General features: G+C 38.6%; 1 protein-coding gene across 1 annotated transcript; it reads right to left on the bottom strand.

Moving 5' to 3' along the window:
- Positions 1-13,040: 13,040 nt before the first annotated feature.
- slc7a11 (solute carrier family 7 member 11) lies at positions 13,041-26,935 on the bottom strand. Its single transcript, XM_057350000.1, has 12 exons — positions 26,390-26,935; positions 23,956-24,082; positions 23,405-23,520; positions 23,185-23,310; positions 22,245-22,344; positions 22,119-22,163; positions 21,868-21,991; positions 20,216-20,319; positions 19,970-20,066; positions 15,772-15,921; positions 14,411-14,588; positions 13,041-14,151 (listed from the first exon to the last, which is right to left on the bottom strand). Exons 1-12 carry the CDS (start codon positions 26,661-26,663, stop codon positions 14,096-14,098), a joined length of 1,497 nt encoding a protein of 498 aa, XP_057205983.1. The 5' UTR covers positions 26,664-26,935; the 3' UTR covers positions 13,041-14,095.
- Between the last annotated feature and the right edge of the window lie 244 nt (positions 26,936-27,179).

Here is a 27,179-nt window from a genome sequence, read left to right as displayed (position 1 = left end):
ATGCGTCCGTCTAACACTCTCTCTCTCTGGGAGCGAGGGTCTGGGATTTACTCTTTTCTCCGTCTGCCCTGAAGTCCTTGCTTGAGGGGATCTCGCTGCATTTTCTGCCCTACTTTGCAAAGCTCTGCTAAATGTGTAATGATGCCCTCATGTCTTTAATTCAGAAAATCTCAAATTCATTCTATCCTGCACTGGGAAGAGGGAAAGAAAGAGAAAGCAGAGCGTGTTTGTGTGTGTGGTAAGCAGTGTGTGAGTTGTTAAATGTTCGTCAGTGATAAGCACATGTTTAGCTGCAGGACTGTGAGGGGGCAAAGCAGTCCTGGTGCTGTTCTGATAACAGAGACACACTGTGGTTTGCAGCTGTTTCTTAAGTGTTTATGTTATATGTGTTTTGTGAGGAGAAGCTCTGTAATATAATGGAATTGTTTTTATTGACGCATTGTAAGGAAATTCAAGTGATGTTTGCCCTTGCAAACCTCACTGCCACAATGCTCGGGGTGCTGTTGCCAGGGGGTTACATTATGGTTGCTAAGATGTTTTGAGTGATTGTTTAGCTCATTGCTAACTCAGGTCCCTTATTCAATGTTTTTAATGTAATTGCTTAGAGAAGCAATAGCTCACCTCTTCTCAACAATCCATTTGTGGATCATGAGTTTAATGCTTAGGGATTGTTTAAATCCCTAACCCTAAGTATGAGCAATATTGCATTAGCAAACAACACTGACTAGCAAACACAACATCACAAAGTTGCTTACCCGTACAACAAATAAGTATACTTATACATCAAGTTCATTTTATTAAGTATACTTAAGCAAAGTTCAAGCCTTTCCAGTAGCTCAGTGGTTAGAGCATGGGTTTAGCAACACCAAGGTCATGGGTTCAATCCCAGGGTTTGCACATTCTTAGAACCAACTGGATAATGCATTATAAGTCTTTTTGGATAATGTGTCTGCCAAATGCATAAATGTAATGAAAATGTCAAGTATATATTTAAGTATAGGCCACTTTATGTTAAAAAATAAGTATACATATTTAAAGTACATTTTATTAAGTATACTTAAGCAAAGTTCAAGTATACTTTAGGTATACTTTACAGTACTGTATACTACTTTGACAGCTTTATGTATACTACTACTTACAAGTATAGTAGTACTTGGAACTAAATTGGCACACTTTTTAGTTTATAAAAATGTACTTTTATACAGTAACATTGGTAAAACTTTTAAACTAGTTTACAACAAAATACAATATTCTCAGTATCTGAGAAGTAGGCCTACTTAACAAATAGACTGAAAGTACACTTTTCTTTTCTTTCTATCTAAAAGAAGTATACGGACACAGTTGAATTCACTTTTTTTACAGCTGCTGCTCAATTCCAGATAAACAGTTGAAACTTGCTTTTTGATATTGTTTTTATTTATTGTTATTTATATTGTAATCATAAAGATTGTTAAACATAAATCAGCTGGTCTTGTAACACAAAAAATACAGCTGGATGTTTATTTAAAAACGTTATGATACAAACAATATGATGTAAGAAAGTCAAAATCTCAGTTTTCCTCTTTTCTTGGTTTGACCTTTCACAGTGCAGTAAAACACATGACGTTATACATACAAACAAGCTGTACTGAACACCCTCAAAGAAACGTCACAGCAATTCTGATGTTAAGTTCACAAACCTGACCACACATTCCCATCCAGTCCTCCCGTTGGCCACAGCGCTGATGTTCTGAAACTCCTAAAATTGTCTGTTTTGAAGTGCACTTGTGAGTCTGTATGAATCATATCCCTTCAAGTTTGGTGTACTGTTTGTGTGCGCATACTATGTTCCTCAGGGGAAAGTGTCCTGCCCTGTGGAATGTCTGTGGAAAATGAAATACTGATGTCCTAGTCACACACATGCAACCGTATTTTTACACGCTTTCATGTCAAACTTTCGCTGGTCCTGAATTCATCTCCCCTCTGCCTTGAGTGAATTCTTATCTCGGGAGACTTGGATGACTCTCCTGGCACATATTTTCCATGGTTCCATGTTTCACAGTGACGGTTTGACAGCCGATTTCAAAGCCTGTAAATCCCCCAGAATGCCGTTTTCCTGGTGCTTTGAGTGGGCATGAAGCATCTGCGTGCAGACAAACAGCCAAATAGACACTACAGCCCAAGGAGTTAGAGCGGGAAGGAAGGATGAGGGCTCTGTTGGCGCTGGAGGGGGTGAAGGGGTGATGGGGGCTACACATCACTCCCCCAACTTTCTTTGACAGCTCAGTTGCCGTAGGGACGAGGAGCAGGATTGGATGGTGCCCCACTTTAACACCCCCATAGAGCCCGTACCCTCAGCGTGTGACGTACACACACACACAGTGTGGGCACACACTCAGGGGAACAAACCTACTCATCTTGAGATCATAAACATGAGAAAAATAAAAGAAAGTGTGGAATGATTCGAGACATTTCTCTCTGTTCGGTGATCTTTCAGAAAGTCTGTGTGAAGGTTTGCCTCTCTGATGCTGTATTGATAAAGCATAATGGAACCATCAAGACAAAAAAATGGCAGATTTTTATTCATTTTTTTACGATTTTGACAGTGTTATTTTGGACTGGACGCTGGCCCGTGTCTCTGTTGATGTTTGCCCCCACACAAAAGAACAACAGTACTGTGTGGTTTGTTAGGACTGACTGTATTAATAATGTGACCTCAGGGGTCCTTCACTCTCTAGAGAGTGTTGGTCAGTTTTAAGGTCAGTGGTTCCTCAAAGGGTTTCACAATATAAATAAATAAACTGTTTTTTTTTTCGAGAAAAGATTGTTTCTTTCTAAAGCCTGAGGCCTGAATAGAGCGTGCAAGGGGGGCTCTACTTTACCGTATTTTACAAATCTAAGCAAAACCTCATTTTGGAGATCAAAATATGTGAATATAAATAAAGATTATAAAATACAGTTTATAAAATGTAGGTAAGAGTATGGGTTAGGATGAAGTTGTAGTGTTTATAACTAGCTGTCATAAAGACAGAAGTCTAACAATTGTCCCCATTTAGATGGATAGGTAAACGTGTGTGTTTGTTTAATGGGGACCTGCCAAAGAAAGCAGCTTAATAAACTTATCAAACAATATCTGAGTGACAATTACAATGTAAAAATGCAGAAAGATGTTTGAGGGCAAGGTTTAAGAATAGGGTTAGAGGATAGAAAATATCATTATCTCAGTGAAAATAAAAAATGAGAAAAGCCCTTATCATGATAAAAAAAACAAGTATGCGTGAGTGTGTGTGTTGAGGACAGCTAAGGCAGTGACCTGAAGGGTGCAACCATCCATCAGTCAGTACGTGTGAGTCAGAGACTTTTTAATGATGAGGGAAGAGAGCCTTAAGAGCCGTGGAAATGTCGCGTTTTAATGGCTGAACTCTTTTTGGTTGATTTGGCCCTGGGTACTAGGCATGAGCATAATGATGTGAAATCCATTTAAGAGGCGGAAAGAAGCGGCGCTTGAGAGGAAGTTGTGAGTGCTAAGACACACACACATGCACACAAGACTTTAACACTCTTAAAGCCAGTTTTCAGCCTAATAAAGGCTTAGCACAAGCCCACAGCTGGAGAAGTTTGTGACAACGCAACGGCCAATACCAACACATGAACCTGCATATTTTAGCTGTTACCTCTGTGTAACTTATACAGAATAGAACTAATGATTTTTAGGAGGAAAAATCTCTGGTCTCTAACATGCTGACACACGCAGAATTTAAACCGTTTAGTCATGCCTGCTAAGTCAGTTACACACCCGTAAAGGTTCACTAGGGAAACGTTAGTGGGGAAAAATGGAACACACAAGTTATAGAGACTTATTTTTTTAGTTATAGATGCACACGAGTGAGAGCATTTCCATAGCAACTGGAATATTAACCAAAACACAAGAACATGTTGAAAAGCCTTAAAAGCAGCTGTGCCGGTCAGAACAATAAAACTGGATCAAAATCATCTGTGATTTCACAAATGCCGCATTCTCTCACTTTAGGTCACATCCACATGTGCATCTCTGTGATGTAATATACAGTACATGGAACTATCAAGTCAGCCATACATGATCTGTCACTTCCTGCTGATCATATATCACATTGTGCAAACGACAGTCAAAAAATTAATACAATCAAAACAATGTCTACAAACATCATTTAGGTCATTGAAACAATGAAAATACTTTCAGCTTTATAATTTGAGTTAAAGTGATATTTCACTCAAAAATGGCAATTCTGTCATCATTTAATCTCTTTCTAATCTCTGTCATTTTAAACCTTTATGGCTTTCTTTCTTTCGCAGAACACAATAGAAGATATTTTGAATAAAGTTGGTAACCGAACAGCACTGGCCCCCATTTACCTCTGGGTGGACACAAAACCAACGCATGTGAATGGGGGTAAGTTAACAACATTCTTCAAAATATCTTATGTTTTGCAGAAGAAATAAGGTCATATAGGTTTGAAATGACAAGAGGCTGAATAAATGATGACAGAATTTTTATTTTTGGGAACTAATATAAACAAACAACAAAGAGAACACAATATCATTATGTGTGTTAGTCTCTGGTAAACCCACTGTCAGCGTGTGACAGTTTTATGCCTCGGGTAAGAAGATTCTCAAATGAATGAAGTGGCACATTAGCAGATTTTAGAGGCATTTACACTTAAAGCATTGATGTGTTCTCAAAATATATAAATCAAATTACAACTTTGCTTTTCTTCATTTATTAATTACCTTATTTTTTTAGATAGTTGTGTACTGGATGATAATTTGTTCTTTTTGTTTACAAATTTATTAAAATAAATAATTAGAATGAATCTATTTTAATAATTATTTTGTGTAAACTGGACTCACAGTTAGCCTTTGCGCCTATGGGCAATGGTTAATATCATGGCACAAAAAGTTACTTTATTTTCAACAATATTAAGGCAAATTACACCACGCTACAGTTTGCACATTCTAATTTTAGTGAAATATATGAAAAATGTCACAACTTATTAAGTTTTGTACCCTGAAGGCTACTACGGCACCATATCTTGGCAGCAGATGGTAATGCACTTAAGGGTTTTGTTCAACTAAAAAGCAGCTAACTTATATGAAGAAAACAACAAACTGATGGAGAAAATTATTATAAGGGAATGGGTTTTTAAACTGGGAAAACAAATGATCCTTTCTATTTACATTTCCACTAAAGGAGGTTGGCAAGCTCCTGTCCAAAACCTGATTCACTTGACTGTCTGCATCTGTGTTATATCTGTCAAAGACAAACAAATAGAGAAGTAAATGGACGTGGTGTTGAATATTGTGTTTATTTTAGTATACGATAATAAGACAGTAAACTGTCATCTGACAATAACTTCAAAGGACTAAAAATGTAAAGTTCATCTAATGCTCATAGTGTTCTGTTGACAGATTATTTAAATTAGTTTGATTGCACTTCTTTGTAAGGATGCAGGGCACTTGCTTTCTGTTCCCAGTTTTAATTGGTGCCAGAAAATAATCAGAGGATCAGAGAGAGAGAGGCGCACTCTCATTGGACGACCCGAGAAGACTCCTTCCTGTGATCTGAACAATTGTAATTGTGTTGGACTTTTAGCAGGGAGTTTTGAAGCGACAGCTTCAGTTCAATTACTGCTGTCAAGGTGTCAAGCCTCCTCTTGAGGCATTTCCGTCGGTTCTTTCTCTCTCTCTCTCTTCTCCAACACTTGTTTAATCATCCTGCGGATGATGTCGTGCCTCATTTGAGGTGTGACTTTATTCACATCTGCAATCTCTCGCTCTTTCTCTCATCAGGGCACCTTTGTACAAAAATATGCAGCAAATAATATAAAGATTGTTTTCTAGTGCTTTTCAGTCACACTTGAGTTTTAAGAGGCTTTTTATTATTCAGATGTTAGCTTTGCACCAAAATCAAAACACAGGCTCTTAAGGGGCAACCGCTGAGAGCAAGACTTATTTGTTAAGATTCATTGAAGATTTTAGAGCCCTCCAAATATTCGTAATTAAACTGAATTCCAAATTAGGTTGGAACTTCTCCTGGGAAGCTGGAGAAATGCGGAACCTGCTAAAAATATGTAAGGTGGTTAGCTTCCCTCCCAGCCTTGCCAACCTGATAATGTTGATCTGTTCAGAAGGCCTATATAGACTTTGGGTCAAGGTTAGAAAACAAGGCCTGCTTAACAATAGCTTGATCAGGCTGAGAGACCACCTAAATCATCTTAACCCAGCAAAAATGAGCTAACCAGATTTAAGCGTTTTTTTCTCCAGCAGGGATTAAATAAAAGAGAAAAATGGTTCTCGTTTTGGGTTACACAACCAAAGTGGTAAAACCAATGACCTTGACTAAATGTTGTGCAATTTAAAGAATGTTTCAGCTTGCAGTGTTTTCACAGTACTCGCTGTGAGACAGAAAGCCTCCACATTTGGCCATGTGAGCAGTGACCCCTCAAAAGTGACACATTCTGGGCATTCTGTTCAGTGTTGAGTTTGTCCTTTCAGTTTGTGAAGGTTATGACTAGATTCCAGAACTGCCTGTCACTGATTGAGCCTTTTGGGAAGGTTAATTCTCTATCTGTGTTCATGGGGTTTTCACTCTTACAACACTGTGAGCGTAAGGTCAGACAGTCAAACACAGACAGCTGATGCTGAATGTTCTCTCATGACTATGGGCTTCCACTGTGACTGAAGAATGGAACACAGTTCAACCGCCTCTAGTTCTGAGCTTAGTACTTTTTGATGGAAAACTGGAAAATCTGAAGTTTACCCAACAAATGAGATTTCTTTCATATTTTAATAGTTTCTCGAAGCCATCAACAAAGTAAATGAAGCACAAATGACTACAGAGAGTCTCTAAGAGATTTCTCTCAGAGATTCAGAAGAAATCTCAACGTCACATACTCAAAGTTGCCAAGATATCAGCAACTGTCTCATACATTCTTAGTATTTTATATATGAACACCAATAAATGTGGAAATCACACAAATGGTCTAGAGACACGATACAGTGTAACATGCATTAATTCTGATTAAATGACCTATCAATCATTATTGTTTTGGAGATTAATTTATCATTAGGAATAATGTATGTTTATATATTTTTAACTCAGCCTTTGAGCAGAATTCATACAGCTACAGATGTAAAGCAGAGGTGTGTGTGTTTGTTTTTGTGGTCAAACTCAGGTGGGCTGATCATTTAGAAACAGGTAACTAAAGCCGACATGGGGCAGTCGACGAGCAGCAGAGCTGAACTAATGCTTTCAGACAGCCTGGTGAGGGCCGTCCAGCCAGACTGCATCCCCAGGGTGGACCAAGACAGAACCAATAGACCTACATTAAAAAAATACAAATCAGACAGATAGCTTTTATATAATTTTTAATGGTCTTCCATTAGTTCAGCTATATGGTGTTTTCCCAGTTCCAGAAAAACTAAATGTGTTTGTTTGTGTATATGTTTCATTTTCCCATGACAATAAGAATCTCTGTACTGATATCTTTTCTCATTCTTACGAGGTCATCCGCACAGTGACAACTTCCGCATCTGACATTTAATCCATGCAAACAAATAACCTGACTGGCTGAATGTATGCCTACACATCTTCATCTCCATGTCCTACTAACACACAAACAAACACGCACACGTGTGACAGATCGCACACTATCTGTAACGAGGCCTGTGGGGCTTTAATGACCCCCGATAAACACAAACCTTATTTATCATCTCCATCACACATTGTCTATGGGGAGAATGAATCATTGCATACACACTTCCAAGCACATTCTCAAAGCATCTGTATATATTCCAGGCTGGTAGGCGTATCTGTGCAAGGTTTTAATGTATACTGAGTAAAATGGATGCCTGTGGTTTGGTTTGTATTTTTTGTTGTTGTAAGTGAACGTTTATAGTTTATGGATTCAACGAATACCTATACAAGCCCTGCAAGATTCTCATTGCTGTTATGAAGATGCAAAACCTGTCAAAACAAGAGACTCTAATGATGATTTATCGTTCTGACTTCCTCACTTGAAGAAGATAGGACATGATGGACTTCATAGACTTAAAGTACCAACCTCAAAAGGCTCAAGTATGAAATGTTTTAAAAGAACTTTATACTTCATCTATCACTGAACTCCATTACAGTTTGGAATAGACAGCAGAAATACACCAAGGCTTATTATTGATCTATCCTTGCATTGCCAGATACTAAATACTGAAAACCACCAGTTAGTTTCTCACCTCTTACTGTAATGTCTAAGAAAAATGTGACTTTCTGGCTACCTAAGGTGACAAATCAGATTGCTAAGAGTTCCTAAGCTTCTTGTCCTTGGGATGTCTGCCAACTGATGAGATCAATGGTCCGATTCTTTGGTGTGATTCAGCGCAAGCAAAGCAGGAAATATCCATTCCAAACCAAAGTGCTAGATGAAGAAAGAAAATAAGATGGGTGTTTAGTGTCCTTCACATAATTTTCAACAATCCCTGACAGGAAAACACATTCTAAAGCAACTTAACAGTTGCATTAAAGATTATGGCACATAATGTAGGAATTCATAATTTAGTGGCTTTTTCCTAAAACAGTTGTGCTGTCTGAGGAAGAAAACCTTGCACACTGAGTCTGATGCGTATTTTTTAATCCGTTGCGGAAAAAAATCGCAAAACAATACAAAATGGAGTCTTCAAGCAGTGATGACGATTTTGTTGTCCTCTCTCTTCTTAAAAAGAGAAAAATAAAGAGGAAATATTGGGTCCATCCAGTCCTGAGGTTGCATAACGAGGACGGAGAGTTCCACCTCCTTATCATGGAACTGCGCGATTATCCTGACCGATTTAAAATTTACTTCAGGATGTCAGTTGCTCAGTTTGATGCTTTGCTAGCGATACTGAGGCCACATATTAAAAAGAAGACCACCAATTTCCGTGAACCAATTGATCCTGAACAGAGACTGGCAGTATGTCTAAGGTGTGGACACACACACACGCCGCGGCGCGCGCGTGCGCGCACACACTCGCACCAAACATCGGACAAGGTTTACATTAGGGACAATAGCCAAAACACATTTGAAAACGATTCGGATGCGAAAAACGCAGAAAATCGAACCCGGTCCGAATTTTTTTATGACGGACGAAAATATCGGAGGCAGTGTGTAAATGTGATTGACACAACGTAAGGTCGTATTTATTTTTTAACATGCGAAAATTTCGGACTCAATGTGCAAAGTAAAACTAAACCAAAAGCTGAAGTCAAAACTTTTGTATTTTTATTGTAAGAGCAGGTGAATACTTTTCATAACAACATTTGTTCCAGTTGAAGAACTTGGGTTACCGGTGGAGATCTGGGTGGATAAGATAGAGAGCGAGACATGTTGATTGGATTTATTTTAATATTCAAGCCCACATTCCAGGTTAGTCAACTATAAAAGAAAAACAGCACCGCATACACAAACACCATAATATTTTAAGGTTCATAGACACGTTAGGTTTGAGTCTTAATGAGGGTGACAGGTGAAGACTTTGTGGTCCACCCTGTAGACAACTGCCTAAGGGTAAGAGTGGGTGGAAGGGTTAGAGAGAGAGAGAGAGAGAGAGAGAGAGAGAGAGAGCGAAGGAAGGAAGGAAGGAAGGAAGGAAGGAAGGAAGGAAGGAAGGAAGTTTCTGATTCTGTTTGTGCGAATCTGTTTTTACTATCATGATCTGCTGTTATATAATCTGAAGTCTGAATTCGACTGATTCTTCATTAACAATATTTTAAGAGTAAAACATGTCAATTACAAACCTTTGCTTTTGTATTTTTAGAAGAAAAGAAAAAAAAACATATTTTCCATGACAAATGAGTACCCCATACAACAACAGGAATAAATTATAATACAATATAAATAATGCAATAACTCCAGTCTTCACCAGACGCATTAGCCTGCAAACACAAATCAACCATTGTTCACTTATAAGGAAACACGTAAACATGATAAAGCATTTAATATAAAACCAAGGTCTAAAGGTGATTGTAGGAAAAGCATGATAAATAACTCATGAAACTGATGAACAACAAGAAACTTTATTTGAATCATTTTTGCAGTAAAATAGTCTCTATAGAAGTCCAATAATATCATGTAAACTTACTGAGTACTTTTGGCAAAGTATTTTTTGCTTTCTTTCGCTAATTTTTGTATATTGTAGAAGGGGGAACGCATCCTGATAGCCGAGATGTTGCTGTCAGATAACGCTCCCCCATGAGATAGAAACTTGATACATGCCTACAATTTACACTGTTGACTTTTGACCCCACAATTTCTAAGATTTTCAGCATGCTATCACTAAACCAGTGCTTTATAGTTGGGGTACTATCCTGACAACTAAAAACGTATCTGTCAGATAAAGTTCCCCTGTGCTCAAAAAGGAAAAAAGCTAGGCTGAACTTGAACCAACAAGCAGGATGTTTGGAAATGGACTTTGAATTTTAAGCTTACTTTTGCTTAATTTTGTCTATCATAGCATGGTGAACACATCCTGAGAATGTCATATTTACACTGTTGACTTTTTACCTCACAACAAGTAGTTTTAAAAATGTTCAGCCTGCTATTAATGCCCAGCATTGCAGTGGAAATGTTTCTGTCATTGCAGGGGAACGCATCCTGATACCTGAGAATGTTCCAGGTTCCCTCATGTTCCATAAGGAAAAGAGAAAAAAATGTATAATGCATGTTACATACCAAAACGATATAAAAAACACAATGTCTAATACACTGATTGGAAATGTAGTTGGGAAATGAAATTTGGAGGAGCTTTGCATCCCAGTCACATCTGCTCACTAAACACACACATGCACAAATTTGCTGTGTTTTTGTTATGGTATCATTGTGTGGACTTGCCATTGTTTATACTGACCTAATGATAACTTCTATACGCTATCCCTAACCACATTGCACCAACCCCAAATGCATTTTTACATTTTATACATTTTCACATAAGTATAATTTAATAATTTAATTTTTAATAATCCGTTTCCCTCATGGGTACCACCGTCTGGAATTTTTCCATCTTTGTAGTGACATTTGGTCCATTTGGACATTTCTCTTAACATAATGAAAACAGTTGTTGTTTTTAGCTTTTCCCGATTTACTGTCCCAATACTACAAATAACATTATGAGCAACAAAACCACAAAAATATCATATTTTTATGGTTCAGGAAAACCGTGCAGTTTAATGGTTGAAATCAAATCTATTATACACAAACGTGCTTGTTAATGAATGTATTTATTCAAGCGTGTTAAACACACATACTCAGGCATACTGTTCGCCTCCTGGCTGAGCTGATATAATGTGGGTTTCACTATCTCATTTCCAAAGTCCCATCTCTCCAGTCAATGTGATTCATATCCCTCACATCCAAAAAGAAACCTCCCTACAGAGGATTGCTTCTTTCTCAGTTGCACGTAATGGATGCATTTGGAAATTTGGCTTAGAAAAAATGTAGCATTTCTCTGTTCATATGATCACGGCCAACATTGCAGTGTAAACAGTGGCATGGCTAGGATCCCATTTAGGGGCGGTCATTTTGAATAGGACGTTGAATAAATGAACTAATGGGTGAAAGGTAAGATTTAGAGATGCATCAATGTAAGATCGATGACTTATTAACCACAAAAGTGTCTGAAATGTGACAGTACCCAAAGGTCTGGGAGAAAGTGAGCATAAGAAAGTACAAATCTGCCTCACTGTCCTATTGTCAGGCAGAATCATGACCCTGTCTGCGGGGATTTAGGGAGCTGTTGCTCTCCAGCATGAGGGAGAAGAGTGATCACTGAGATGAACGAGTGTGCAGAAATTAGAAAATGCATTATAGGTCACAGTTATTTGTTGTTGTGAGCAGCAGCTGCTGTATTACTGATCGATAGAGACCTCACAGTACATCCTCTGCTTAACGCTTTTATTTGTGGATTGTTGAGTTTTACTCTATCGCCCCCATGTGACAGCAGAAGGAACTGCATGGGTGACGGAAAACAGAGACACTGTCAGGCAATATGTAGCGAACCAAAAATGTCTGACGGGTTGAACAAGGGAGGTCTTTATTACCTGTACAGCTATCCATTGGCATTTATAGTAGCAAATCAGCTCAATGTTATGTGCCTGGAAAAACATTTTGGCCAATGAGAATGCTTTAGCTTGCATCATCAACATCATCTGTAAGCAATTATTTAAATGTTGGGTGTTTATTATTTGACAATGACTCCACCTTCATATTATGTGAATTAACTTGTATACACAGAGACACGTACGTTCCATCTTGTTGGATTTGCATTGTGCTCATCCCTATAGGGCTGAACCCCTCCTGATTTTGTTGCACCGGGCAGACGTCCAACAATGACAGGGATGTATGTTCATTCAAGTGTGATTATGTGCTGTGTTGGGTCAGTTCCATGGGCACGGCACATGATCTGGGTTCACCAGCTTTAGTTTATTCACAAACACAAGTCATTTGAGCTGGGCTACCTGCGATACAGGATCCCTGGTGGTGCCAACACAGGCGGCGCACACACACACGTGCCTATGTTGCTGACTGTAATGCACAAACATAGCTCATCATGTAAGTTGATAGGACTGTGTGGGTGAAGCCATGTTTGCTTCTTCAGCCATCTATCTCGTCTCGGCTGTGTAAGGGATTGGGGTATTAAAGATGTAATATAATCATCTCAGTGGAATGGATCAATCATTCCGCCCCATGATCTCTTTCAAATGGCAAAAAAAGTTCTTCCATCATGCGGGCACACACGCACACACACACGGCGTTATGCATTTTTATTGTTGTTTCATTGACCGTTCTTTTTCTATAAAACCGCAGGACTGAGACCTGTTCATTGATCAAATTCCTCCCAGCGTGACACAAGGACATATTTTCTCCATCCAGTGTTATATTTCCTGTCATGTACAATCCACAGTGCTCTTGAAGCGCTGCTTTATAAATTATTCTGACCAGCAGTGAGAATAAGACCAAAAAGATGCGACAAACAACAGCCAAAATAACGAAAATCTGTTTATTTGATTTGGTCAATTTTGGTCCTATAAAGTGTGCTGGAAGTGGCTTTCTGGTAGTAAATGTTCAGTAGTTTAACAAATATAGATGTTGTACAAAAATATCACTATAAATACACATGATGATCAAACATTTTTCTAAAAACAAATAATAATACAAACAGTAACAGTATAAATAAAAGTATTATTTGTACTATTGTATTTTATAGATAACTTTTCTATCAGGTTGTCTAGCTTATGCCCTTGTAACATCAGTTTCAGAACAGCAACATAATACTGATTTAATTAAAGCCATGCATTATTACTTATTCAATATTTAAACATGCTCATAATGGTAATGTGCAAAATCATTACCGCCAATTCATTTGGGAGCAAGCAGGTCATAAACAAGATTCATTTTCAGGTTGAATGGGTGAATAAGTTGTTAATTGGTTGAAAAGCAATTCTAGAGCAATAATCAACATAAATTTGTGCGTTGGGGGGGTTAATTCATGGAACAATATAACAGCATTATAGGCAATAAAAATTTCTGATTATCCAGACTCATCATAATACAAAAATGTCATACTGCCATGTACGAGATATGTTCTCAGTAACTTGCTAGAAAATACCCTATAAAACCTGAGAAGTGCCTCAGTTAGACATACTGCCATGTGTTTCTTTTATTTGTATAACCTGAGCCATTGAGGAGAGTGAAGCAGATTGTCCAAATCCCCGTCTGAGCTCGTGCTTGAGTCACACCTGAATGAAAACATTTCTTATAATGTCTATGTGACATTGATGTTTGTAAAGAGCTGTGCAAAGTGACAGAAGAGACACTGTCGTTGTAGTAGAGCATCTATTCATGGATATTCCTAGACCGTTTGGTCAGTAATATTAGGTGTTTTGCAGCATGCGAATGTTTAACACTGACGTTATGACACTTGCTGAGGTGGACTGAAGCAAAGGCACTTCATTTTTGCTTGTTTGGTCTACATCTTTGGATGTACAGTACAGTCTACGTGAATTCACCTATAAGGTCTACACAGCACACACATTCTTTGTTAATGCAGAGAAGGGTCAATGCCCCACAGGGACCACCTCCAATATGATTTGTAGTGATCTGTTCACAATATCTGAAAAAAAAGAAATAAATACATAACATTACCTAATACATAACATCTATATTTCCAAAATATAATGGTATATAAATCCACAAAAGCTTTGTGGATGTCTTTATTTTTCATTCCAGCATGTTTCAAAGAACACAAATGAAAAAAAATCACTCTGTATGTTTTATACTACTGAAATAATCATAAATTAAATTCAAGACAAAGACCGATTTTCATGCATATTCAAAAGTTTTCCCATTTGCATGCATGTGTGACCTCTGACCTGAGAATTTCTGGAACCAGTTGGGTTTTCTGTGGAAGTGGATGAATATGTAGTATGCAGGGATGCCTGTGAGTGAGATGGCAAAGCCAATGCCAGTATTAACCGGATCAGAATATAAAGAGAGGAAAACCATGAAGAAACAAGTGAGGGAAAAGACAGCAGGGATGAAAAGAGGGACCTGACAAAGAGATAAAAAAAGAGACAAGGGGGAAATTCATTAAAGGTCCAGTGTGTCATTTTTTGGAGGATCTTTTGACAGAAATGCAATATAATACACATAACTGTCTTCAGAGATGAATAAAGACCTTACATAATGAAGCTCTGAGGTTTTTAATACATTAAAACGAGCTACTTCTATCTACATACACCACGGCCCCCTCATATTGAAATCACCATGTTGTTTGTACAGTAGCCCTAAACGGAAAAACTGCTCTACAGAGCATGTTTCGTAAATACATAATCTCGTTCGGCAAAGAAGCAAAATCGCGGCGACATCTTCCTTTTGTGAAGCCCCCGTAGTGCTTCAAAAGGGAGGGGTGGAGTGAGCCCTTGGTAGCAATTTTCACCCTCACCAGTAGATGCCGCTAAATTCTACACGTTGCTCCTTTAAAACAGTTTGCTAGAGGACCCATTTTTCACTTGAGATTAAGTGTATTTTAAATACTTTCTTATTCAATTACTGAGAATAAAATACATTATGGAAAGAAACTCTTCAAATTTTGAAAATTTCTAGAAGAAAATCCTATAATTCTGCACATCTGAACAAAGTTTAGGTCAAATAGATGTCTTTCCTTTAAAAAAAAAAATCTACAGCAAGATTTTGAATTACTTTCCAAATTTATACTCCGTTCTGACTTGATCAGATTGTGTCACTACTAACAAAAAAGTATGGTTTGCATGTATTTAACCCAAGAGGATTTGCAGTGCATTTAAGCTACAGTATAAACTTTATCAGAGCATGCATTCCCTGGTAATTCAACCTATGGCCTTGGCTCAGTCGAGTTACTGGAACACAACAGTAAAGTTGTGACTTCATGCTTTAGAAAAAAATGCCAGTTGGTTCAAGGTTATTTCACAGTAGTGGACGCTTCTCATCCAAAGTGACTTCTAGTTCATCAACTCCAGAGAAGGGCCCCCTGGAGCAACCTGAGATTAAGTGCCTTTCTTTAGGACACAATAACAAAGCGACAGAGCACAATTTAGATTTAGCTTTCAAGTTCCTGCCGCACCTTTGCTAACCCACACCTTGGAAATAAACCTACAACAGCGTATTCACAACTAGATATTTAACCAATATATTCTACTAGGAATGTATTAGATTTGAGAAGGTACAAGGCTTGCAGTCCACCACAGTAAGTTACCTTAAAAGGTCGTGGCATTTCAGGGCGTGTGTAGCGCAGGTAAATGAGGCCGACTACAGCCACCCCGATGAAGAGCCAGCGCATGAAGCTCATGAAGTTCAGCAGGCTGTAAATGTCCCCTAAGAACAGGATCAATAATGTAACTGGATACTGAAAGAAAAGCAAAGACAAGCGCTTGGTTTTAATGTGAGAAAATACATGAAGGCAAAATGTATCAGCACACACAGAAACTAAATGAAAAATTATACTGTATATGTGAAAATATAAATTTGTTTGCAATTTTCTGAATGGGATTAACACAATTGACTATTTTATTATACTAGCTTGCATTTAGAAAAGAACACACAAAGGGGCCTCTTGTACACAAATACATCAGTACAGCAGTCAAATAGTTTTTAATAATCATGATCATTAGGCGGACTTTAAATGCATCTTTTTCAGAACAATTATTTTAATGTTGATCGTTAAGCTGATAATGACCATGATTCTTGTAGGTTAAATTATACCGTGGCAGAAAACACCCATTCAGATATATTTCATTAAAACATGACCAAACTGGTATGACTTTTGCCCTGGATCACAAAAGGAATTATTTGTCAGACTAATTTGCATTCAAGCTTTACATTTTGTTACATGTAGTCCAAACCTATGATCCTGCCATTGCTATGCTCCACAGTCTAAGCAACAGGAAAAGACGGTTATCACCAAAATGTCAAAGCTGTTTCTTTGTTTACATTGAAAATGCATGGTCATCACAGGCTGTCAAAGTGAGATGAAATGTTGCTTGGTTTAAAAAATAAAGAAAGGTCAGGATTTGAATCCAGCTATCCTTGCATGCTAAACAAGAGCTACATAACTTCTTGCACTTTTATACAATAACTTTTTAGTTATTCAAAAGAGTTTCACTATTTTGTTGTTGTTTTTCTTTAAGGCATGTCTTATCTTGCCTACAGCACCAAGTAAGCCAGAAAAGGTAAAAATATTGCACTGCAAGCTCATTGTATGAAATATTAAAACTGCAGACCTATTTACTACTTAACCTGCTTAACTAAACAGGTGTATCAGTTAGGGTTGCACAGTGTACTGGTGCAGCATTGCAATGCTAATGTTTCAAAATACTGGCGATGCCACTCTATTTTTTTTAATGATAGCATCGTAGTAGTATAAGTAATGTTGCATATGCGCATAAACGATCTGCATTAATAGGCATTTTAAGTGCCGTTGCATTGTGCCTTTGTGTGTAGAATGCTGTATAGAATAACAAAAGCAAGAGTTTTCATAATATCAGCACAACACAACTGTGTTTTACAGTTAAATAAACAGACGGTTATTATTATATTTCCATGTCACATTGACAAAAATGACTGTTTTGCGCTACTTTGCCAATTAAAACAGTTCTAAACAAAGCAGAATGGTTGCATCACGGATGAATTAGTGGGTCAGATAGTCATTAATAAGACTCTTGCTTCAGCTGATTTGAGCAAATCAGTTGATTGACTGAATTGCTGCCACCTACTGGCCGTTTTGGTTTCACATTTAAAACGACTAACATTTCATTTTTTACAAACATTGCTGTATGGATGAAACACATTAAAGGGGAGATGTCTTCTACTTTTACACAAATGTAATATAAATCATAGGGGTCCACAGAATGTGACTGTGAAGTTTCAGCTCAAAATACACCACAGATCTTTTATTATACCATGCTCTAATTGACCAGTTTTGCACGCGAGGAGAAATGCGCTGTTTCATTAGACAACGCAGCCAGGGCTGTGAGCCTGTGCTTCCAATGACAAAACAAGAAAGAAGGGTCACATAAAGCGAATGAGAACACTCTCTTGTCTTTAAACACCAAACACGTTGTTTTCTATAAGCGAACAGACTCCTAACAAAGGCGTCATGTTTTTTATAGTGAAAGCACACATGACAAACCGATCCCGTATTTACAAACCATTCACATTGCTTTCTATAAGTGAAAGTAGCCTACCCAAGAAAGAAGGGTCACATAAAGCGAATGAGAACACCATACACATCGTTTTCTATAAGCATACCTGTTTCCTCCGGGGCCATTCGCGAAGGCGCTCGACCGGTCCCCGTTGGTCCGGTCACGACAGCTTTCGGGAGTGAGACCCGCATCGCGTCCCGGGGTTTCAAGGGTGAAATAACAAAACGGGAGGGTGGCAGGGAACCCATGTACCCATGACTAACTCGTCGCGTGTTTACAAACCATGCACACTGCTTTCTATAAGTGAAGGTACTCAAGACAAACGCATTGCGTTTTCTCTACGTTAAAGTAATGTTACACAGGACAATCGCGTCGCGTGTTTACAAGCCATACACATTGCTTTCTATGAGTGAACAGACAAATGTGACACAGTGACATTTTACCTACTTTTAAAGGAGTCATCGGATGAAAATCCAAATTTTTCTGTGTTTAAGTGCTATAATCGGGTCCCCGGTGCATTTAGCAACCCAGAAAACGTGAAAAACAAGATCCCAGTAAGTTTGTTTTGATGAGCCTTTCCCTGCAAGCATGTGAGAAATCGAGCCGTTCAGATTTCGCTCCTGTTTTGACGTAAAAGCAGGATCTTATTATAACCGCCCCTTAATATCCACCCACGGTGCTGCCGCCATTGTTGTTTTCACAAGCGACAGCGGTGTACGTGACACCATGGCTAAAGTTCGTGGACAACATGCAATGTAGTCGCTGCACAGAGTCCTGACCTCGGAAGAGACAGGAGTGGATTTATTTTATTTTTAGTGGAAATCCCTCAGAAACCATAAGTAAAAACCTGCATGGTTGTGCGAATCACTTCAAGCCGGAGTGCTTTATCAACCTGGGACAGTACAAGCAGGATTAGCTTTAAAGTTGTTCCTCAAGAGGGATCGAGACCGACTGAACGAGACAAAGCTGCTGATGTAAGTAATATTTATCAACAGTCTGAATTGACGTAAATGTACCGTATATATAGGAGGATAACGGTAGCATATGATAGCGAAGGGAGCTAAGTCAGTCACGGGCTAAATAGAAAATTCAAAGCCAGTGTTAAACTTACTCTATATTTATATGTTATTTGGCAAATGGGCACTTGGAGTTTAGCTGTATGTATGTTAATACATTATGTGCCTTAATATGTTCAGCTGAGGCAAGCTTGTTTGTTTTGCTAATGAACAGGGGCGAACACGTCTCAAATCATTAGTCCTTAGGCTGAAAAATCTCTCACAGCAAACTAGTTATGCTCTCACCTTGTGTGTGTAACGTTATAACATGTCAACGACAAGCGCTAAAATCCATGTAATTCCGCTGAGATCTGCAGGTGTGCAATTCCGTGGATTTTTGGCAAGTATACACGCACAACGTGAGCGCATTAGGATGCTGTGACAATTTTTTTTGTCTCCGGACGAATGATTTGAGACGTTTAAAACTAAACTAACCGCAGAGGAGTTCAGGAAACATAATTTAGCTAAACCATTGCCATGGCAGTACTACATGTGTGTTGTGTTGACACGCCGGACGGAAGGGGGGTGGGGTGCGCTGTAACTCATTATCATTTAAAGAGACATGCACCAAAACGGGTTGCTGTGAGCATAGCTGTTTTTGACAAGGCAAAAAGGTTTTTGTTTACACAGCCATTGAGTGTTTTTAAGCAAAATATGTTCCAGACATTTCATGAAGACCTTAATAAATCATACCAACTTGTTGAAAATGCTCATCCGATGAGTCCTTTAAAATAATATTATAATAAGATCTACCTACGTCAGAAGGGAGCGAAATCTGAAAGGCTCATTTTCTCACAGGCTTGCAGAGATATATTTTCATAAAGAAAGTATCTGGGTTGTCATTTTTTACATTTTCTGAGTTGGCAGATGCAACAGAGACCCGATTATAGCACCCTAAACATGGAATAAGTCAGATTTTCATGAAATGGCCCCTTTAAATTAATTCCCACAGGAACAATGTTGTAGTATTTAGAATTTACTATAGTAAAATTAGTAGTAAAAAATTTAGGAAATTTTATTTTATTTTGTAGATTTAAATGACGAATCACCACAAAATTTTACAGTATCGTGATACTACCTGGTATTGTGATACTTCTGATGTTATAATATCGTAAGACATGTTTATGGTACAGTATCATGACAACCCTAGTATCATTTCCAATGACCATTGAGGCACATCTGTGTTCTTAAGACTCACCAGAACAATCACAGCAGGTAACGGCGTGTGTCGGCGTATGTGAATCATAGAGAAAACCTCAGGAAGCTGACCTTCTCGAGAGGCCACGTAAAACATTCTGCGGAAGACAAACAAGATTCAATATAAAACACCCACTTTTTGTCGAGTAGACTTGAGTAGTCAAGGTCTACCTTTACAGATTTGCTGTTCTGAAAGATTCTTTTGGAGGACATCCTTAACTAAAGATGCTAATCGTTTAAGACTCACCTTGAGATGGCAAACAGGCATCCGTTCATGGAACCAAAGCAAGACAGAGCCACGAAAATAGGAACAGCGAATGAGAAGTTTCCCATCAGCTTCTCCGCAAACGTCTATCGGGGAGGAAAAGAGAGATAGACAGAGAAAAAAATAAAAGCAAATTTTCCAAAACAAATGGCAAAACAACATTGATCTTCCATTTTGAGGCTTGTTGGTGTATATGGATTACCAGTGCAGTGAAAAGGCTTTATATTTGCCATAAAAGTGAGCTTGTAGAGAGACAAGCAAAGTGAAACAGGCTATAAATGAATGCATTACAGACGTCTAACAAGATGAGAAAGCTTTTAGAGTATTTCAGAGCCTAACGGGAGATCTCTGCACACGGTCTCGGGTGCTGTCAGTTATTTGTGAGAGATACATGATTACTCCAGCAGAGAAACAGACATTCAGTGCCAGCGGCTTTATGTAATCACATTTCCTTTACTGAGAAAGGTGTTTACTATTACAGTCACTACTGCGAATTGCGTGAACTCACTTGTAAAGCTGTATCAATATCTAAACTCTATATTCCCACTTTTTCTTAAAGCTTACAATTATTGGGGGTTCATATATGTTTGATCTTTGTATGGATGCGTTTGGCCGTCATTTTGCAGCTTTTTTTAAGATGTCAGCTCAAGAAATATGCAGCTTTTGACATACAGAAGAGCGGATCAATGTCAGTTTTAAAACGACAGACCAATCAAATGAAGCCAGGGTTGGGATTTGCATCCGGGCAAGAATATTGAACATCTATATTAGCAACAGTAGCTGTGTCCCATTTCAGGGGCTGAAACCTTTAAGGTCGCGGACTTAAAAACAAGGACTTGTTCTTCAAAGCACGCAGCCTCAAAAGTCCAAGAAGCGAACTGAAATGAGACGGTCTAGCCTCGCGGAGGATTTCCTAATTGCGTGATTTGCGTCACCTGCTGCTCCTGTTGCGTGGTGACAGCAGGACACAGCAGATACGTTTCTGACTTTTTTAAACAAATACGGAGCCAGAAAAATTATATTTTATTTTCGAGAATATGACATGTTTATGTAGATTAAAACAGCCCAACAGTATGTTAAATTAACCAACCTTACAAATTCAAAAAACACAATAATGCACCAATAATGTAAAATAACAACATCATTTATAACATTAAAACGCTGAAATTGACCATTTTTGTGAATTACATACTTTTATTTAACTAAAGGTTTGACAGATTATTTAAAAATTTCAAGCCGTTACAGGTGCGCAATGAATCTCGGGATAGCCAAAGCTGTGAATGATAGGCTACATTCGTTCTATCCTTAAAAACCTACAGAAATACGGTTGCATTTTGGGGCTTCTTTTGAAGCAACCTTTGAATCGAGACAGCCTTACCAGCCTTCAGTCACGCTGCTGTGACGCAATCGGTCTCAAAATTCAGCCTTGAAAGCACACAGCCCCCGAATTGGGACACAGTGTATGGGAGTTAATGTGCTTATGTTCAATGCCGTCGCGTTGCGTCTAGTTGTATTTAATGCTAGAACGGGTAAAACTTTACTGCTGCAACAAAAACCATTAGACGTTGCATCTTGTTCATGATCTCACCTTTACCAATAAAAGAAGCTTTTAACATTAAAAGAGAACAACCCACCACGGCTACTGCATCAGAGGCTAGCAGCTCTTCTGCTGACATCACGGTGTAATATGCCACATTTGTCAGTGTGTAACAGATAGTAACTATCACCATGGAGATGCAGATGGCAAGGGGCACCGTCCTGGGAAGAGAAAATTAATGTCTAAATCACTGCGGCTCGGTTTACCGTTTTAGAAACGACTAATTGAAACCATCAAACGTCTTCTAAGCGAATTATAGTTGTTGAGTTTTAATGTTATAACACTGACCTCTCTGGATTCTCCACCTCTTCTGTCACAAAATTCAAGTAGAACCTGTCAAGGTAAACAATGCATTCACACATGGAGGACAAGACCTTTTGGAAGATTTAGGATGGAAATATGAGGTGGGCTCACCAGCCTGCATAGGCGTACATCCCTGAGTAGAATGCTAGAGGAAGGCCAGTCAGATCGACAGTGTTGAACTCAAATGCGTTCTCGAAATTTTTGGTCTCTCCTGCAAATGCAACCAGATAAAACCAATTTCCATTTCGCTAACACAATGGCTAAATTGTTTCGGTGATTTCATATTTTGCAGCCCCAGTAGAAATGTAATTAAAAATTAATTAAAAGTTTTAGAAAGTGACAGTAAAGCTTTACAAAAACTGCCCTTTCAGTGACACTTCTTTTGTAGACAGTTTTTTAGAGTTTTTTTAGATTTATAGAGCTTGACCTGGCTCGGCCAACCCCCTTACCTGAAAACACACGCAAGGGATTGTGGGATATTAAAGTCTGTCAATAATACGTCTACACTTCCTTCAAAAATCAATTAGATGAAGGTATCTCTCCAGACAAAAGAAGCAAACATTAGATCAAGTCTTGGAATGCATTCCTTTAAAGGTCCAATGTGTAGGTTTTTGGAGGATCTATTGACAGAATTGCACTATAATATACATAACTTTGTCTTCAAAGGTGTATAAAGGCCTCACTTAATGAAGCGTTATGTTTTTATTACCTTAGAATGAGCTGTTTCTATCTACATACGCCATGGTCCCCTCACATGGAATTCACCATGTTATTTCTACAGTAGCCTCAAACAGACAAACTGCTCTACAGAGTGCATTTCGTAAATACGTTATCTCCTTCGGCAAAGGAGTGAAAACGTGATGACATCTTAGTGCTGTGTCAGCATCCATAGTGCTTTGAAAGGGAGTGGTGGAAGTGAGCCTTTGGCAGCAATTTGCAACCTGACTGCTAGATGCCGCTAAATTTCATACACTGGAGCTTTAAAGCAGCATTTTTAGTTTTTACAGCCAGTATGATAATGATTAGCAGTAAGCATCATAAACATATATACCTTTGAAGAGCTGGTATAGCCCTGGAAAAATGATGATGGCGATAGCGAGCAGTTTGCTAAACGTGAGAAAAACCTGGAGTCTGGTAGTCCAGGTTACGCTCATGCTGTTTATGTACATTACTGTAGCTGCAATGAACAGAAATAAACAATAAACCTTAATATTTATGCACATATAATGCTCAAGAAGGCGAAGCATTAGTTCACATATAAATAAACTTACTGATCCCAATTGCTGTGGCCAACTTGACAGCAATAATGGGGACTCCACATGGCATGAAGATGGGCTCTAAAATATAGCGGCCAAACGCCAGAGCAATCACAGCCAAACCTGCAGGTCTATAGGAAAAAACATTGCAATGTAAATCTCATAACACATAAATCCCTCATGTACCCCACAAAAATCCCAAGATCCCTTGAATCTTTCTCTTGAAGACTTTTCGTCCTCCTTTATATAAAACTAGCTTGCTCACATCCTATAAACACGGGTGTACAGTATGTTAGTCCCGGCTGTGTTGTAATTACATATTGATGTCGGCTAAATCCAACCCATGATCCATTGCGTGAGAGCCCATAACAAATTCTAGGATGGCGGTTTCATTGTCATAAAGCGCTGATTTTTATTCTATGACTACTGGAGCCTGGCAGTAATATTGAGAGATAACCGTCATGGCTTATATTTATTCAGGGTGGTGAAGGGATTGTGTATGTTTATTCTGGCTGTGCCCCAGAGAGCTAAAGATGAAGATGGAGGATGAAGGGGGCTTTACTGACCTTATAGCAATCATGTCTACCCACAGCCTAACAAAAGCCATTTGTGGGCCGAACGCCTCCAGGATGTACGTGTAATGGCCACCAGACTTTTTAATACAGGTGCCCAGTTCGGCGTAGCATAGAGCGCCTGAAAGAAAAAACAAGGATTAGAAAGTTTTAGGAAGAGTTGAGGGAAAACAAGGCATAATAGGTGTATTCTTTAGCAGAAATTAAGTGATAATGGAAGGACAAAGGCCATTAGGGTCCAGCGCTTCGGAGTGACCGCAAGATATACTGCACACGTCACCTTTAAAACATTCCTAAAGACACACGGTTAAGGCAGTTTATTAAGACCATCCATTCACTTTCGAAGAGGTCCATTTCACAAGCTCTCCAACCGTTCTATTTAAATGCCTTAATGAATACTCAGTCCAATTGCAGCCCTGCTTCACTCACAGTCCTTGACTAGCGAGCTTCAAAAGGTAAATGTTAGGAGAGCATTAAAATACCTCTGCACTAGCAAGAAAAAAGTCAAAAGAGTGCAGATTTATGGTCTCTCTGACAAATTGTAGATGAATGGACTTTTTTTATGGCGTCTCTGCTCTTCCTCATAGCCTGCAGGCAACAGCACACAACAGAAAGCTGACAAGTGTGAAATGACTCCTGATGTACACATGAATACACACACTGTCAAACAATGCACCTTTTATACACAAACTAATCCTTCCAACAGATACACCGAGCCATCAGCCTCTACAGTGTAGCGCGGTAGACAATATCAGGCTCTATCTAGCACCACCGTGCACACACAACTCACCCGCATACATTTATTTGTCCTCCTGCGTAACAGCAGCCGTCTGTATAGACTCAACATGCATTCCCTGAAATTCTTGTTTAGCCACTATCTTGTAAAACAGGAACATCACAATGAAATAAATTTGAGGCAGAACTCTGTGAAAACAATGCATAGCCCTATAACAGAACTTAAATGAGTAATGCATACCCAGGCATTGGACTATACAGTAATATAATTTAATTGCACTGCCTTTCACATAAATTATGGTTCTATTTGCAGAAAATGAAAACTGGAGAAGCAGGTCAAAATCGTAGAAAAGATGCTGTTTTTTTAGACCTCAAATACTGCAAAGAAAACAAGTTCAAATTCACTTTTAAACAATACTACAATAATATTTGTATATGTATTTAGGAAAAGTTATAGAAATAAATGTGATTAACCCTTTCACGTGTCTCTTGGATGACTTAGTCACTCCTAGAGGTTTGATTTTGTTGACATTCAACGGGACTGTGCGAATTGCCACAATATATCTAGAATGCTGAATGAACTCAATATAGAAATGAACATGTATTTTTTTCTGTGGCTGTATATTCTTTTTGATATATTATATTTTGTAAACATCTATGAAGCATCGTCATTTAAATATTACAAGTCATATTATGTCATTCACTGAATACTCTTTGCAATGTCACAGATATGGCAGTTTGACGTAACAGGATAATACGCAACCGTGCAATGTTTTTTACACCACACTGTAACCTCATAGTTGTTCAATTCTTTTACAAGGTTTATGAGAAGTCAATGCCTTGACTCACTGGTGTTACCCAACCTTCCTTCATAAATTTGCAATGGCTATTAGACACATTGCACAGCTTAAGCAACTCACTGTTTCCATCATTTCATTGACTATCTGCAGTAAATAAACACAGCAATGCTTAATCCACCGGCAAATAGACATACATGTTGTTCTAGGATCTGTTTTAATCTAATATTAAGATCACAAAAAGTCGAGTTACTGTTTACACATCACTAGATTTGGGGAGGAAGGACTATACAGGACATCATATATCGCTGCATGTACGAAACATTGCTAAACAAAAACTAAACAGCATCAAGTATCTACAAACTGAATTTTGGATTAACCAAGACAGGTGTAAAAGGCACTCAGTTGTTATTAAAGTCATGAAAAGTTCCCCCTTTCTTTATCTCCTCAAGTACTTTGAGTACTATTACACTTCTACTCCTTAAAGAAAATGCATATTAAAGAAGACGAAACAAACAGATAAGCAATAAACAGGTGTGATAATGAAGAGACAGTCTGTCCCTTTAAGGACGTGCGTGAACGCGTCAGCAAAGCGGTCTGTCCTGATGAATGACTGAAACGTCAATAGTAAGTAATAAGCCACGTGAGTTTCCTCACCTCACCGGCTTTTGTACAATTCTCTTCGTGTGCTGTCAACTGAAAAGCAACTGTTGATTTTTTCAAGAACTTAGTTGATTGTTTGAGATGAGTGGGTTTGATAGAGTATTTAGGTTATTTGTCAAAACTGGGTCATCTGTGTGTTACAAAAAATATGTGTGTGTGAGAGTATATGCACATGTGAGCATGTTCATGTTTGCATACGACCAGGTGTGTGTGTTATTTTCTGTAACGCTCACCAAAAAGAGAGAGAATCCCACAGGCGACCCATATCACAAGCGACATTCCCACGCTGCCAGAGTTTTTCAGAATTCCCTTCGGAGAGATGAATATTCCCGCACCAATGATTGTCCCAATGATTATGGAGATTCCCTGGAGCAGGGTCACCTTTTTCCGCAGTTCCACCTTCTCCTCAGGGGCTTCAGCGTGGGGGTCTCCATTTGTTCGGAGCGGTTCTTTCTCTCCGAAATTGCTTTGAGGTGAAACCCCCTTGGGCACAGTCTTTCTAGTCATCTTATTTACCAACTCCAGCACAAACACGCACACATTCGCTCACTCTTTTACACACACACACAGCAAACAGTCTAAACATTAACACAACAATGTCCCACGGATCAATGAGAGGCCAGAATGAAAGGTGTTCTCACGGCATAAAGTAAAACAAACTTCTGATATGCTGTTATGATTCTAGTCCCTCTCTCTCAATCGCTTTTCCACTGTCTGAAACACTCCCCATGTCACTCTTTCATTGTGCCTTTGTTCCTCTTTTTTTCTCCTGTCCTGTAATTGTGTATTTATGGTACAATGTGTGAGTAAAAGAGGCGTGTCGATGACGGTGTCTGGTAGCCGGTAGTGTAGCCCTGAGTCACGACACCTCAGCAAATTATTTCCCTCCCTTTTCCTCATGGCACATGCTGCTAAGCACATTAAAGCCATCAGACACTTCTTTTGTAACTCCAGTTAACTGTCCCTTTTCTCTCTCTCCTTCATTCTAAAGCAAATTTCACTGCTGCACTTGTTAGGAACGTG

This window comes from Triplophysa rosa, linkage group LG13 (genome assembly GCF_024868665.1).
Source record: "Triplophysa rosa linkage group LG13, Trosa_1v2, whole genome shotgun sequence".
NCBI lineage: Eukaryota > Metazoa > Chordata > Actinopteri > Cypriniformes > Nemacheilidae > Triplophysa > Triplophysa rosa.
The sequence above is the reverse complement of the archived record's forward strand: the minus strand, read 5'-3'. Positions and strand labels throughout refer to the sequence as shown.

Coding starts and splice junctions, on each gene's coding strand:
- slc7a11 (XM_057350000.1), bottom strand. CDS start 26,663: ATGACTAGAAAGACTGTGCCCAAGGGGGTTTCACCTCAAAGCAATTTC. Junction 23,521..23,955: donor GTAGACATGATTGCTATAAG/GTCAGTAAAGCC, acceptor TTTTTCCTATAG/ACCTGCAGGTTTGGCTGTGA. Junction 21,992..22,118: donor GAGGTGGAGAATCCAGAGAG/GTCAGTGTTATA, acceptor TTCTCTTCCCAG/GACGGTGCCCCTTGCCATCT.